Source organism: Pungitius pungitius, chromosome 11 (assembly GCF_949316345.1).
Source record: "Pungitius pungitius chromosome 11, fPunPun2.1, whole genome shotgun sequence".
NCBI lineage: Eukaryota > Metazoa > Chordata > Actinopteri > Perciformes > Gasterosteidae > Pungitius > Pungitius pungitius.
The window spans coordinates 17,926,314-17,938,746 of NC_084910.1; the positions used below are offsets into that span (position 1 = coordinate 17,926,314).

The window sequence follows — 12,433 nt, forward strand, 5'->3', positions numbered from 1 at the left end:
CAAAGTATTTTTACATTGTGGTTTTGCCAGTTATATTGAGAGTAAAACAAATATTAAAAAGTGGAAAAAGTACTTCTTTTTTTGGCTTCAAAGAGTCCCAGTCAGACAGGTTTGGTACTTTGACAATGTCATAACAATTTGAAATATTGTGATTTGTGTATATTATGTGTGTGCCCTCAATATTTGTGTCTGTGTTGTTTCTGGTCCTTTTGCTCTTTGTTTGTCAGGGAAACACAGCTTCAGCTGACAGCTCATTCTGAGCTAATAAAAACAGCTGTTCTCAGTTACAAGTGAATATACACTAATAAATACAGAGGCATGCTTAATATTTCCTTTCTGACAATGAACCCATGTGAACGCTAAACACACCAGTTCCTTTGGGTTAAGTGGATCAGATCTGGTATCGTTTTGCCTCCACGTGGATCCCAACATGGAGCCAGCTGACGACTTCTCTGCTCTGGTCGTTGTTATACATCCACTATAAGACAATATTTTATATGTAATACTGTATGTGTAGAATTTATAGAATTTTTTAATATATAATTCAATGTAAATAATATAAAAATTATATAATTTCAACAATTCTTAATATCATTTTCGGTAAATAATATACAGCTTTACACGTCATATACATATATGATTTATAAAGCATGAAGTGATAGTCTGTGCTGCGAATGTCTCCCTCTTCCGTCCCCGAAGTCACGTCCACCCGGGGGGAGGGAGGGAGAGAGGGAGGGGGGGGGGGGGGTTTGTGACACCGTGTACCGGCCGGCGCAGAGTTGCGGCGCCGAGTGCACAAGATACAGGAACCGTGTGACGTCAGAGAGAGAGAGAGGGAGAGGGAGCGAGAGAGAGAGGGGGGGGGGGGCGGGAGGAGGAAGAGGAGGAGGAGGGAGTTTGCGGCTTGGTGGTCAGAGGGCGCTATCAGCTGCTGAAGGCTGCGCACACGAGCAGCGGCAGGGACATCAGATAGGAGGAGAGAGAGAGAGAGAGAGAGAGAGAGAGAGACAGCGGGAGGGTGGACGGAGGCTCTCTCTCTTGTCGTAGTTGACGGTGTCGCTGGCACAGATGGGCGCGACTCTCTCCCGCTGAACCGGCCACCGATCCAGCAGCCAGCGGCCAGCAGCCAGCGGTCACCCGATGCTGCCGGAAGCCACCGGAGCGCGGTTGGGTGAGCCACGTCTTGCGGATGACACTCGGCTAGAAGTAAGTTGAATTGCCACACAGCCTCCCTCGCTTTTCTTCCTCTATTCGCTTCTTGTTGTTGTATTTATTTAAACAGGCACCCGGGCCTGAAGGGAAGCAAACGTCCCCGTTTGCCCCTCCTGAGTGTGTTTACAGGGAGTGTCATCCGGGACCAACTTCTGCCACCCCGTGACTTGTGAAACCTGTGTTATCCTCATCATCTTTACATTGTTCCAGAAGCTATGGTTGGCTTAACTTTAGCACCACCCCATGGCAGTATTTATTGAGCAGAAAAAATTAGCATTATGGGGTGTGACTTGACCGTAACCTAGTTACGGCTGCACAGTGTGTGTGTGTGTGTGTGTGTGTGTGTGTACACAGTCACTTGTCCTGTGAATAGCATGCATTCAGAGCAGACTGAATGGCCGTAGGTTCTTCCTGCAGGCCTCCATGCGCCAGAAACAGGATTCTTTCAGCAAGGGAACGGGAACGATGAGTGAGGGTGTGCAAGTTTTGCCCCCATGCTGCATAGCTGCAAAGGGTGCAAGGCTATAGAAGCACAAAGGAAAGTTGGAGAGTCTGCCAGCACATTTTTATTTCATGGCCCTCGAAGAACAATGTTCACCAGGGTGGGACTGTGAGCAGCAGGCTCTCGAAGGGATCAATTTTGTGGCCTTTAATGTACCAGGAAAAAAAAAAAAAGTGAAAAAACCCTGCCTGTGCACTACCTCCACGACAGAGTGGGATAATCCATAGATCTCATTTCCACAGCGCTTGTATCAACCTCTCCATCTCTACACCCCCCCCCCCCCCCACCCCCCTCCTGCACCTCTCTTCCTGCCACAGTGTTAGCCGTGCGTCTTTCTTCACAGGAATCCAAGGGGAAATGGAAGGAGGGGTTTTCAATGCAAATCCTGACCTGCAGCGGAGCAAAAGTGTTACACAAATTGACCACGAAATGGAGCCCTAAGCCGCTGTAGCTAGCTTACAGAAGCGTGATGTTGCTGTGATGGTTTTGTAACAAATTAGCCTAGTCAAATGGGTTTTCAAAGTATTCATTCGACCAACACATTCATTGGCGTGTATTTTTGTTCTAATTGGAATATAACGTGTTTAGGAAACGCCGTGGATGACATTGAGAGAGCAAAAGGAACGATTACAACCAAGCAAAAACCGGTTTTTAAATGTTCATCCGGGCACCTGATTGTTGAGTTCTACACAATGGGTGACGTAAAACGTCTTAAATAGAACTCATGAATAGTTAAATAATAAAAGATTCAAATGAGCCGTGATGTAATATTTGCAGGAACGTCTCCACCTGTAGATTTGACCTGATGGCTCACAGTGCACAGGTCGCAGCAGATCCCACATGTACTCTAAAAGGCACCTTACTTACTTACTTACTTAAGTAATGGACCCGTCTCAAGATGTTCCTCTGAGCTCCTCCGCCCAACCACCAACCACTTCTCTGCCTTTTGTCCTCTTGTCCCTGGCAGCTGGCACCATGCTCCCCCGTAACATGCGAACAGGTGGCTGCGACCTGCCGGGGGTGGAGTCGACCGACGTGCCTCTCATTGGCTACCGGCCCCTGCAGCCCGACAGCGAGGGCAACCGATCACAATCACGGAGGGGGAGCGGCGTCGACGAATGGGAAGCTTCACAGGTGAGTGGTTTTTTTTTTTCCCGCCGCCTCGTTACTCGCGTACAGAGATTGTGAAGCCCTCGCGGTGTTCCACACTAGAACAATGAAGTCATGTGACCGAGTCGTCCGGGGGTGGGGAGGCCCTTTATTGGTCCTGGCCGGAGGTCAATTAGGCCGGTCCCCTGTGAGACCGCGCGGCCAGTTTCATAAATAAACAGCAGGTGGGTTCAGTATGGAAGTCAATCTGTGTCATGTGATGGCATAAAGAAGAGTTAAAGCCCCGTTATTATTGGGCATGGCTACAATCCGGTCACCATGCTGCCGACAAGCCAAAGTTGTCTTGGGTTCTCGCTCCTTTTGCTCGACGCACGCTCCCGATCTTGAATTTAGAATCGATTGCTTTTCCTTGAGGTCCCGGATGCTGTGGTTGAATTTTTTGCGGTTGAATTTTTTGCAGTTGAATTTTTTGCCGTTGAATATCTTTAACATAGAATTTCTTGCGGTTGCATTTTTTGCAGTATTTTAACGTTGAAAAACATTCAGATACATAATTTCAATGCATAAATAGTCAGTGCTAGAAATTCAATCACGTGACACAGATTTACTTCCATAGTTCAGCTGGTTACTGAGAAAAACAGTCAGTGTGACACCGGCGGAAAAGAGACGTTTTTGGTTCGGTGTTGTTTTCCGTAAACGGAATGAATTCCTTTGGCCTTTGACGTTGCAGTGCTAACATGCTGAGCCCAGACACCGATAAACACGATATAAACACTCAACACCGGCTTAGCACCGGTGCGCTTGCCGTCGGGCCGTCGTTAGCGCGCTTGCGTTAGCGCGCTCGCGTTAGCGCGCTCGCGTTAGCATTTAGCCCAAAGCCCCACTGTGTCATGAGCGGCGTCACAAGGAAGGCGTTTCACAGGCCCGACACTCCCAACGCGGCGCGTGAAGACAAACCTCTCCACTGGTGTGCAGTTCGTCAGTGAATCGCATTGAGTCCAGGGGAGCATCAGTAATATGGATTTAGGCTGAGCTAAAGCCCGAGAGGAGTCAAGAGGTTCGTGGTACACGCAGCTTTCCCACGATCTTTGACCTCTGTTAATGTTTAGAGTCTGGATAATGAGGTTAGTTGAGCCTTATCAGGAGCCTCTTCATGTGATTTAACTCCACACACAGAGGGAGCGTTGTTTTGAGGAGGAGAAGCATGCAAACTCATTCCATATCCAACAATGGCAATAAATAGCAACAAGTCATGCTTCCTGATTCACGATTGTCTGCTTTTTTGGTTTCACTTGACAAGAAACAGCAGCTAAAAAAAAAATGAAGCCGCGCCGACTCTCCCTGAGGAGAAGCAGACTTCCTACGCGCTCACGCGCCCCCCCCCCCACCCCGGTAAATGATTAATGCTGCGGCGTTGCCGGTCGATGCGGCCTACACCTGCTCCGCCTATCAACGGTATCCAGTACCACGGGCCGTCTCCAAGGACGGGCCGTCGGCTGGAGTCTGATTTCAGGCCACCTGCTGATTCTTTAATGAGGGAAACTCGGGTGGCAGAATGCACCGAGTGGAACTCTCGAGTGAACAGTGGATGTTTTCAGTTGGGTTGAATTGATCAGGGTGAAAAGACATGTACGATTAATGGAGATACTTGATTTCCATTTTTGATCCCGTTTTGTTGTTTTTTCCGATCTCAAAGCACCTTATATTTGAACTGCAGCAATATGCAATATCAAGTTTTATTTCAGAAAAGGGCCTTACCCTTTTTTTAAAGTTTTGAACCACGACGTGAGGAGAGAGGGTTGAAATTGTCGATTTTGGTGAGTTACAGAAGAAAAAAAACCTGGGCCCCATAGTGAGCAATCACTTTGTGAGAGGCTCTTTGCGTCAGGTCACGACGCTCTACGTGACCTTCGGTCACTTATACGCGTAGCAATCTTTCAAAAGGAACGTCTGCATTCACAACAAGATGTGTTAGAGTTAAAGGAACACTGAGTTAGGTTTAGGGAAAGAGGCGTGGTCGACAATAACGTGGCCCACTCAACCACCGAGGGACAAATGACTCACATGTGACAAACTATTTACTTTAACTTTTATTTTCGGCGGTCTCCCGCTACAAAGTCGTTTGGTCGCAGTGAGCTGCATGCCGGGTCCTGGGCCCTCACCGCGGCGTGGGATGGGCGTTTAATGGAGGCGGTTTCTGGAGCTTTTGTGGCTTCATCGCGAATGACACCAATGTTTTTGGGATACGATTTGTGTGGGGGTGTTCTGTTTGGCCCACCTTGGACTTACATTAGCAAGTTCACGCCTTGTTAGCGGGACATTTTGGTGGAAACCACTCAGTCAAGTGAACCAGAAGAGACAGGTCAAGGCACAGGGAGAGTTTGACGCAGCCTTCGGCCTGTGATGGACGGAGAGAGGAAGAAAAATAGCTTCGCAGCACGACAGCATGTCCTGCTTCCTGTGTTTGTCTACACTTATTATGTACTTCCTGCTCGCAGCTGGGTGTGGGTGGAGGGGCGGACTTGAAGAAAAAGGAGAGTTGAAGGTCCTGAAAGAAGATCCTTGAATAGAACATAAACAAAGCGTCACATATAGTGTAGCAACGACAAAAGAACATGTGGAAATAGGAAGAAAAAAAACATTAAAACTTTTTTTTGATTACAGCTGCAGAGTCCTTTTTTTATGCACCGTCTCCCAACTCGTGCCACCCACCGCAGTGGGCTGTAATTATGATGCTTATCCGCTGCAATGACATACTCATCTATTACAATCTGACCCAGATCCTGGTTTCACGAAAGGGAAAGCTCAGGGGGAATGAATATGCTTTCATCCGGAGTATCTGGATGTACCGGCTCCGTCTGGAATAAGGAAACCCAGCAAAGGGCTACTTGTGATGAAGTGCTGAAGGCCAGACCAGTGAGCAATGCCAAGGGATTGGCATCTCCTCCCCGCCCTGCTCCTCAGTCACCACTGGGTGCACACAACACTCATTTCACAGTCATGTGTCATTCCAGAAAGAAAAGAGCCGTCTCTAAACTAACAGCAGAATATGCTAAATGAGACCTTTGACCTTTTTGCGAACTTTGAGTGACAGACAATAACATGTAGTTTACATTGTAGCTTGTTAGCTCAGTTTTAGCAAGAAAACAACGACATCAAAACACTAAATTGACGCTTCATTGTCTTGTTTTCTGGTGCTCTTGTCTTATCATTAGTTGCACTAAAGATGTGTTTTTGTGAAGTGGTGTTACCAGTCACTCTTGTTTGACTTCTTTTTATCTCTTAAAACGTTATTTTCTTTGCCACTGAATGTGGTTTCTTGATAAAGTTTGCTTGCAGAGGGTCTAAGCCATGAACTATGTGTTCACTGTGCCACTAACACATTTACATTTTTGTACTTTCGGTTCCCTCTTCTCAAAGTCAAAGATGTTTTAGTTAGAGGCCTGAAATAAGGTCTGTGGTTAACACGACCCGGAGTGAATTTAATGATTTGTTCGCCAGTAAAAAAAATGTAAAAAACCCTTTTCGCAGCTTCAACGTGTTTTTAACGGGCTAAATAAGACTGCAGAACGTACTCAAGTTGAGTACCCTGCCTTTAGCCGCCATTTTGACATTGTCATTGCAGGACAAACACAGGTATGATAAATTACATTCATTATGACCCTGTTCCATTCGTGTGTGTCAGGCCCCTGGTAGTGTGCACGGTGGGACAAACGGTGACACACTTATTAGAATGGGACCATTGTTAATTAGATGAATGACACCCGTGTCTGCCCTGCTGTTACATGTCAACTTGGCTCCTATGAAAAGTGTCTGTTGTGCTCTTCGTGTACTTAAAGCTGCACCAGTCAACATTTCTGCATGAGCAACGGGTCGAATAACAACACGTTATGTGAGAGATGTCACTGGCAGCGAGAAACCTGGAGGAGAATTATCACCTAGCTTCCATTCGGTTTGCACTGAGCATGTTAGCATTTTGTTAGCTCAGTACTTTAGCTTTGGCGATGTTGACGCTTTAGACGTCTCGCGTTTTCGTCAACCTTTCAACCCCAAAAACCGCAGGCCGAAGAGGACAGCGAACACTGGACGTAATGTAAACCAAAGCACAGCTCCAAAAAGTAAATGCTAATGCTAAAGCTAATGTTGCTTGTGTCCCCTGAATACGACATTGTGTCAGCAAGCCAACTGCCCTCCACAGAGCCAACATGGCTTCACTCTGCGATGCCGTTGGCCCCTTCGGCTTCACACCGCGTGGCTTCCTGGTTCAGAGGCCGTTTCAACATTTATTACCTCTCGTTACAGGAATACATGCCTCCTACCGCTCAACGGCACCGGTTGAGTAAAAATAACAGCGTGAAGGCGGTCCACCGGTCTGTCCGTACTCAGTTAGTTATTGTTTATGTTTGGTGTCGTATAGTCAGTCCAACTGGTTTATCTGTAGGGGAAGGTCATGAAGAACGACAAAGAGAGAGAGAGAGAGAGAGAGATTGAAAGAGAGGGGGTATTGTTCTGGAAATAGCTTCAGGTCTTTTGTGCTTGTGCGCGCGCTTGTGTGTGTGTGTGTGCCCGTCTTTGTGTCTATTAAAGAGGGTCTGCATTTGTGAGAGCCGCATCTGTGTGTACGGTTGACAGTTGTGTAAAAAGCGACTCACTGGAAATGTGTGTGTGTGTGTGTGTGTGTGTGTGTGTGCGTGTGTGTGTGTGAAATGGGTGTGCCCAGGTGATGCATGCTCTCGGGGGCGGGCCTTAGCTCCTGCTTCAGGTATGTCTTTGTGATAGAGAGCCACAACGCGCTGAGAGGCAAACAGCAAAGAGATAAACACACAGAACTTTGTGAAGTATAGAAGGAGAGAGACAGAGAGACAGAGAGAGAGAAACAGATGAGACACAATAGAGAAAATGAGGACGCTTTTAGCACCTTTATCCTGAAGATTTCCAGGAAGCTTAAGGATCGCTACCTGTTTGGACTTGCAGTGCGAAAGGTAACTCGGGTGACCATTTTTCTTTTCTTCTTCTTCTTCTTCTTCTTCTCCTTGTTCTTCTTCTTCTTGTGCGTTTGTGCGCTCGGGTTTGTTTCGTGTGACAGAATCACGTGCAGATATTTTGAGACGCAAGCGGAGACGTCGGGCGGGAACAGCAGGTCCCACTCGCGGATGGTCCCTGGTGCGTTTTTTTTTTTAACGCGAGAGGCGCCCGCTCGCAGCTTTGACCTTCGATCGCGTCGGGCCAAGGTTGAAGAGAGTCTAACGGAGGCTAACGGAGGCTAACGCGGGGTCATCGCAGCTAATCACATCACAGGGCCCGATTGAGACGCGATGGAAGCCCCGAGGCCTTTTCGCTGCCCACGTGAATGTTCCTCCATTCATCATGTGTGACGTTTGGATTTGCGTTGGAAGAAGCTCACAAGGCGGCACATGCAAAATCTCAATGAAAACACAATGCAAGTCATTTGACTGTTTTTTCGTAGAAAGAAACTAAGATGTTGGGGGGGGGGTTTTCGGTGCGTTGACCTTGTTTCCAATGTGTAAGAACGGATTACTCACGCAGGCGTAAAAAAAAAAGAAAAAAAAGTCCTGAATCACCCGCAGATTCTGCCCGACACGGGATTTCATGCTTGCTCATGCGTTTTTGATGATGGAAAGAGGTAACAGTTGCGAAAGCGTCTGTGTCCTGGGCGAGTGCGATGCGACGTCGTGTCGCTGCATCACCAACTTGTACAATTGAGCGAAAGAGTCACTGAAATTAAGAAACCAGTTGGATCTGAATCATCAAAAAAAGAAGACTGAAACATGCTCATCTCACACGAAAATACGGAGGATCTGAAGCTTGAAAATATGCATCGATAAGTAATATTTCAGCTTGTTGAGATTGTTTAAATTGATGCATACACAGCTATGTAGCTTGTTTCAGTGGTTCATGAATGGTCAGAAGATACATATGAGGCGTCATGAGGTGATTACAGGGAGACGGAATCAGCAAAAAAACACGCTTAATGTTTAAAGTTTACAGCGAAAAGTTGAACTGCTTACAACTGATACACATCTGAAATATGAAACAGGCCTCTATTATGAGGCTGTAAGAGGTTAATAGCCATAAAGCTCTATGGTTTACTCTTCAACAAAATGTCAAGTAACTAATAGGTCAAAAGTCCCACAGTTGCTTCTGAAATGTAAAGAAGTAGCTGTACTTCGTTACATGACTATATTAATAGTGGCCTTTAAACAAACACTCAACGTGTGTCTTCAACAGCGTTCCAGCTGTTATCAGTGGATGTTTTTTTTGACACTATTCAAATGTCTCTGCGGCTGCCGTTTTTTTCGCTCACTTCTTGCCATCAAAGTGCCGTGGCCGTCGTCTGCTCGCTGCGATATGCCTTCGAGCTGCAGGACCCTCCTCTCCAGCCGCCGCCGCCGTGTGTGGCGACATGTGGTCGTTGATAAGAGCGAGCGGCGAAACTCCTCGCGTGCATCCATCCATCGATCAGTCTGGCACTGCCCCCTTTTTTGATAAAAAACTTTCTTGAAAATGTCTTGCGTTTCCTCACTGTAAATGGATGTTTACGCTATAAAATAAATGGAGTGCTGACATTATGAAATGTTTAATAAACTACAGGGTGGTGGATGTCCGGAAAGGGCTACTCCAATAAAATATGACTGGTTGATTAGTTTATTGACTAAAAATGACCTGAATGACCTGAATGAAGGTCTGTAAAACAACGTATTTCTCTTCCTTCTGCACCACCAATCTTGTCTGGTTAAAACCTGCGGAGGCGGGACCGGGGCGTCGGGTCGGGGATTAACCGAAACCCCCCCCAAAAACCCCCATAATGACTGTCGGGTCCCCTCGGTTTTCGGGCGTTACGGCCTCCTCTCACGACGCAGTCAAGTTTAAGACACGGTTTTTGTGCGGTTCTCCTCCCTGCAGGCGGAGCCCTCGCCAATGAAGACCACCTGGTACTGTCCCCTGGAACTGGTAAGGACCGAGGGGGGTAAACGATGGAGCACGCGATGCCTCCATCTCACCGCCGACCGCTGAACGCCGGATGCCTTTTGCAAAAAGGACAATGGATATTTTTAAAAACAAAACAAACCAATGAACAATGGTTATTTCTGAGCCGTTTATTACCTGAAGGCCGTTGACGTGGTTTTCTCTGCCTTATTCAGTCCACTGTGGTGGAGGAGCAGGATGACGGAGTGATCTACACGGTGGTGGTCAAGCAGCAGCACGGGGCCCCCACCAGTCCGGCGGTAAGTCCCGACCTGAGGGGGACGCCACGAGGTGCCAGGAGGCCTCCCCCCCCCCCCGTCTGCAGCAACAGTCAACTTCCTCTCGTTTCCTTCCCGTCCCACTGCAGTCGGCGTCTCGCTCCCAGTGTGTGAAAGCAGGGACGGAGGAGAAGCTGGTGCTCCACCTCCTCCACTCCTTTTCCACGGGGGACTCCTCCTTCATCACCATCTTCCTCTCCACCTATCGGTCGTTCACCTCCACGGGCCGGGTGCTGGACATCCTCACTGACAGGTGGGACCGCTTTTTTATCTCTGGAGGCAGGAAAATCCTCCTTTTATTTTTGTTTTGTTTTTCAAGGGAGGGATTTGAAAAATTCATGAATTCATTACTTCACACCGAGAAAAAAAAAAGCTGAGTCTAATTTAAACAGATTGATTGCATAACTTATTTTGGAGACACTTCCACGCTGGATTGTTTAAAATAGCTGCAAAATAATTGAGCGAGAAACTGGCTCGCGAAGGCTTTTACCTTTTGTCTTGGTCTTCATCAAATAAAAGAAGCATTTGAATGAAAACAGCGGGTTTTTTTTCTTTCCCAGAGAAGAAACACAAAGAAGAGTCGTGTTGCAAGTCGCGACTCGCTGAGCTCAGGCCAGGAGAACAATGCCACGGATACATTTGTCACAAAGAGCATTATTTATGACACCGCATTTAAAGCTGAATGATGATGTCTGTTCTCTCTCTCTCTCTCTCTCTCTCTCTCTCTCTCTCTCTCCTGTTAACAGATTGGAGAATCCGCCCGGGGGCGACGAGAGGAGCCGGATGAGACAATCTTTCAACCGGTGAGGTTTTACCCCACTACCCAACGTCTGTGTGAGACCTTCACACTGAAACGCTTTGTGTGTGTGTGTGTGTGTGTGTGTGTGTGTGTGTGTGTGTGGGGGAGGGGATTATGTCTGAGCTTGAATGTTATTGTGAAGTTTTGTCTGCCATAAATAGATGTTTTAAAGAAAGTTTGGTATTGGGCATTTCCTGGCATTCTTATCAATACTAGTATTAATTCCGATCTGCAACAGCTTGTCAATCTGCTTCTGGCAAGCTGCACCCCCCCCCCCCACCCCCCTCCCCCCACTGTTTAATACCAGGAACAGATGCTCCTCCCTTATTTTGCTCACAGCTAAGCCTGGAATAGATCCGGCAGCGTTTCATTCGATGATCGCGTTTCTGCTGACGTGACGCACAAAGGTCAAAGAGTCAAATCCCCCAAAAGCCCCCCGGGGGGGGGGGGGGGGTCGGGGGGCGAATGATCAGCCATCATGTCTTCCCTGAACGTCTCCTTCCCCGCAGAGCGGTGTGCACGGTGTTCAGCACGTGGCTCTCCGAGTACCCCGAGGACTTTGAGAGCTTGGAGGAGCCCTCCCGCCTGCTGCGCCTCGCCCCCCTGCTGCCCCGGGACTCCTCGTCGGCAGCCGAGCTCAGCGCGCGCGTCCTCGCGATCGCCGAGGCGCTCAGCGAGAAAGGCCCGCTCCGGGAGGCCCGCAAAGGTCCGTAAGCTCCAGTGGGATTTCAAAGCGGCACCAGCCCGAGGCCTCGAAATAGACTTGTAATACCCCCCCCCACCCCCCCCCCCCCCCCCCCAAAACAACATATCACGGGCTTTGAGTTACTATGTTAATACTTTGCAGACCAGTGTCCTTAGTGTCCTCCTGAGACCAGGAGCATAAAGGAGGTTGGTTAATATCCTTAAAAGAACATTTTAATAAAATACTGGGCAACAAAATCGCCTTCTCGTTATAATGAGACATTTATTCAGTTTCCCTGAGATAAATAAGCTGATGCCACGATTCTCCGCCCGCGATTCCAGCCTCTGGCCGGATGGGAAAAGACCCGTCCGTGTTTCTAACATCCCGCATCCCTGGTTTCAGTGTTTCCACTCTTTTTTTGCCAGATCCCTCCGGTCTCGCCGGCCCTCCTCCGGACGCCTCCAGGTTTGAGCCCACCAGCGTCCTGGGGTTCCCCGCGGCGACCATCGCAGAGCAGCTCACCAAAATAGAGACCGTGAGTCCGGCCAGTCCCCCCCCCCCCCCCCCTAATGTCACGGCGGACTTCGACCACCTCACGTGGTTACGCTGGCTGTATCCACCTGTATTATTCACTTATTATCATTGATTGGTTCCTCTTTACGAACTTTACGTTCATTAAGACCTGCACCCTGTCCCCCCCCCCCACCCCCCCTTACCAGGAGCTGTTTGTCCGGCTGGTGCCGTACCACTGCCTCGGCTCGCTGTGGTCTCAGAGGGACAAGAAAGGGAGGGAGGGCGTGTGTTGGTCCGTCCGGGCCACCATACGTCAGTTCAACAAGCTGGCCAACGCGGTCCTGGCC

At 48.4% G+C, this 12,433-nt stretch overlaps 1 protein-coding gene across 1 annotated transcript in view; it reads left to right on the forward strand.

Moving 5' to 3' along the window:
- The first annotated feature begins 901 nt into the window (after positions 1 to 901).
- The window catches only part of rgl2 (ral guanine nucleotide dissociation stimulator-like 2), a 14,650-nt gene continuing 3,118 nt past the window's right edge, over positions 902 to 12,433 (forward strand). The window contains 9 exon segments of the mRNA XM_062565551.1: positions 902 to 1,206; positions 2,682 to 2,848; positions 9,749 to 9,796; positions 9,988 to 10,071; positions 10,179 to 10,342; positions 10,836 to 10,892; positions 11,398 to 11,594; positions 11,999 to 12,108; positions 12,293 to 12,430. Coding sequence (XP_062421535.1) covers positions 2,690 to 2,848; positions 9,749 to 9,796; positions 9,988 to 10,071; positions 10,179 to 10,342; positions 10,836 to 10,892; positions 11,398 to 11,594; positions 11,999 to 12,108; positions 12,293 to 12,430 — 957 coding nt within the window. The 5' untranslated portion in view covers positions 902 to 1,206; positions 2,682 to 2,689.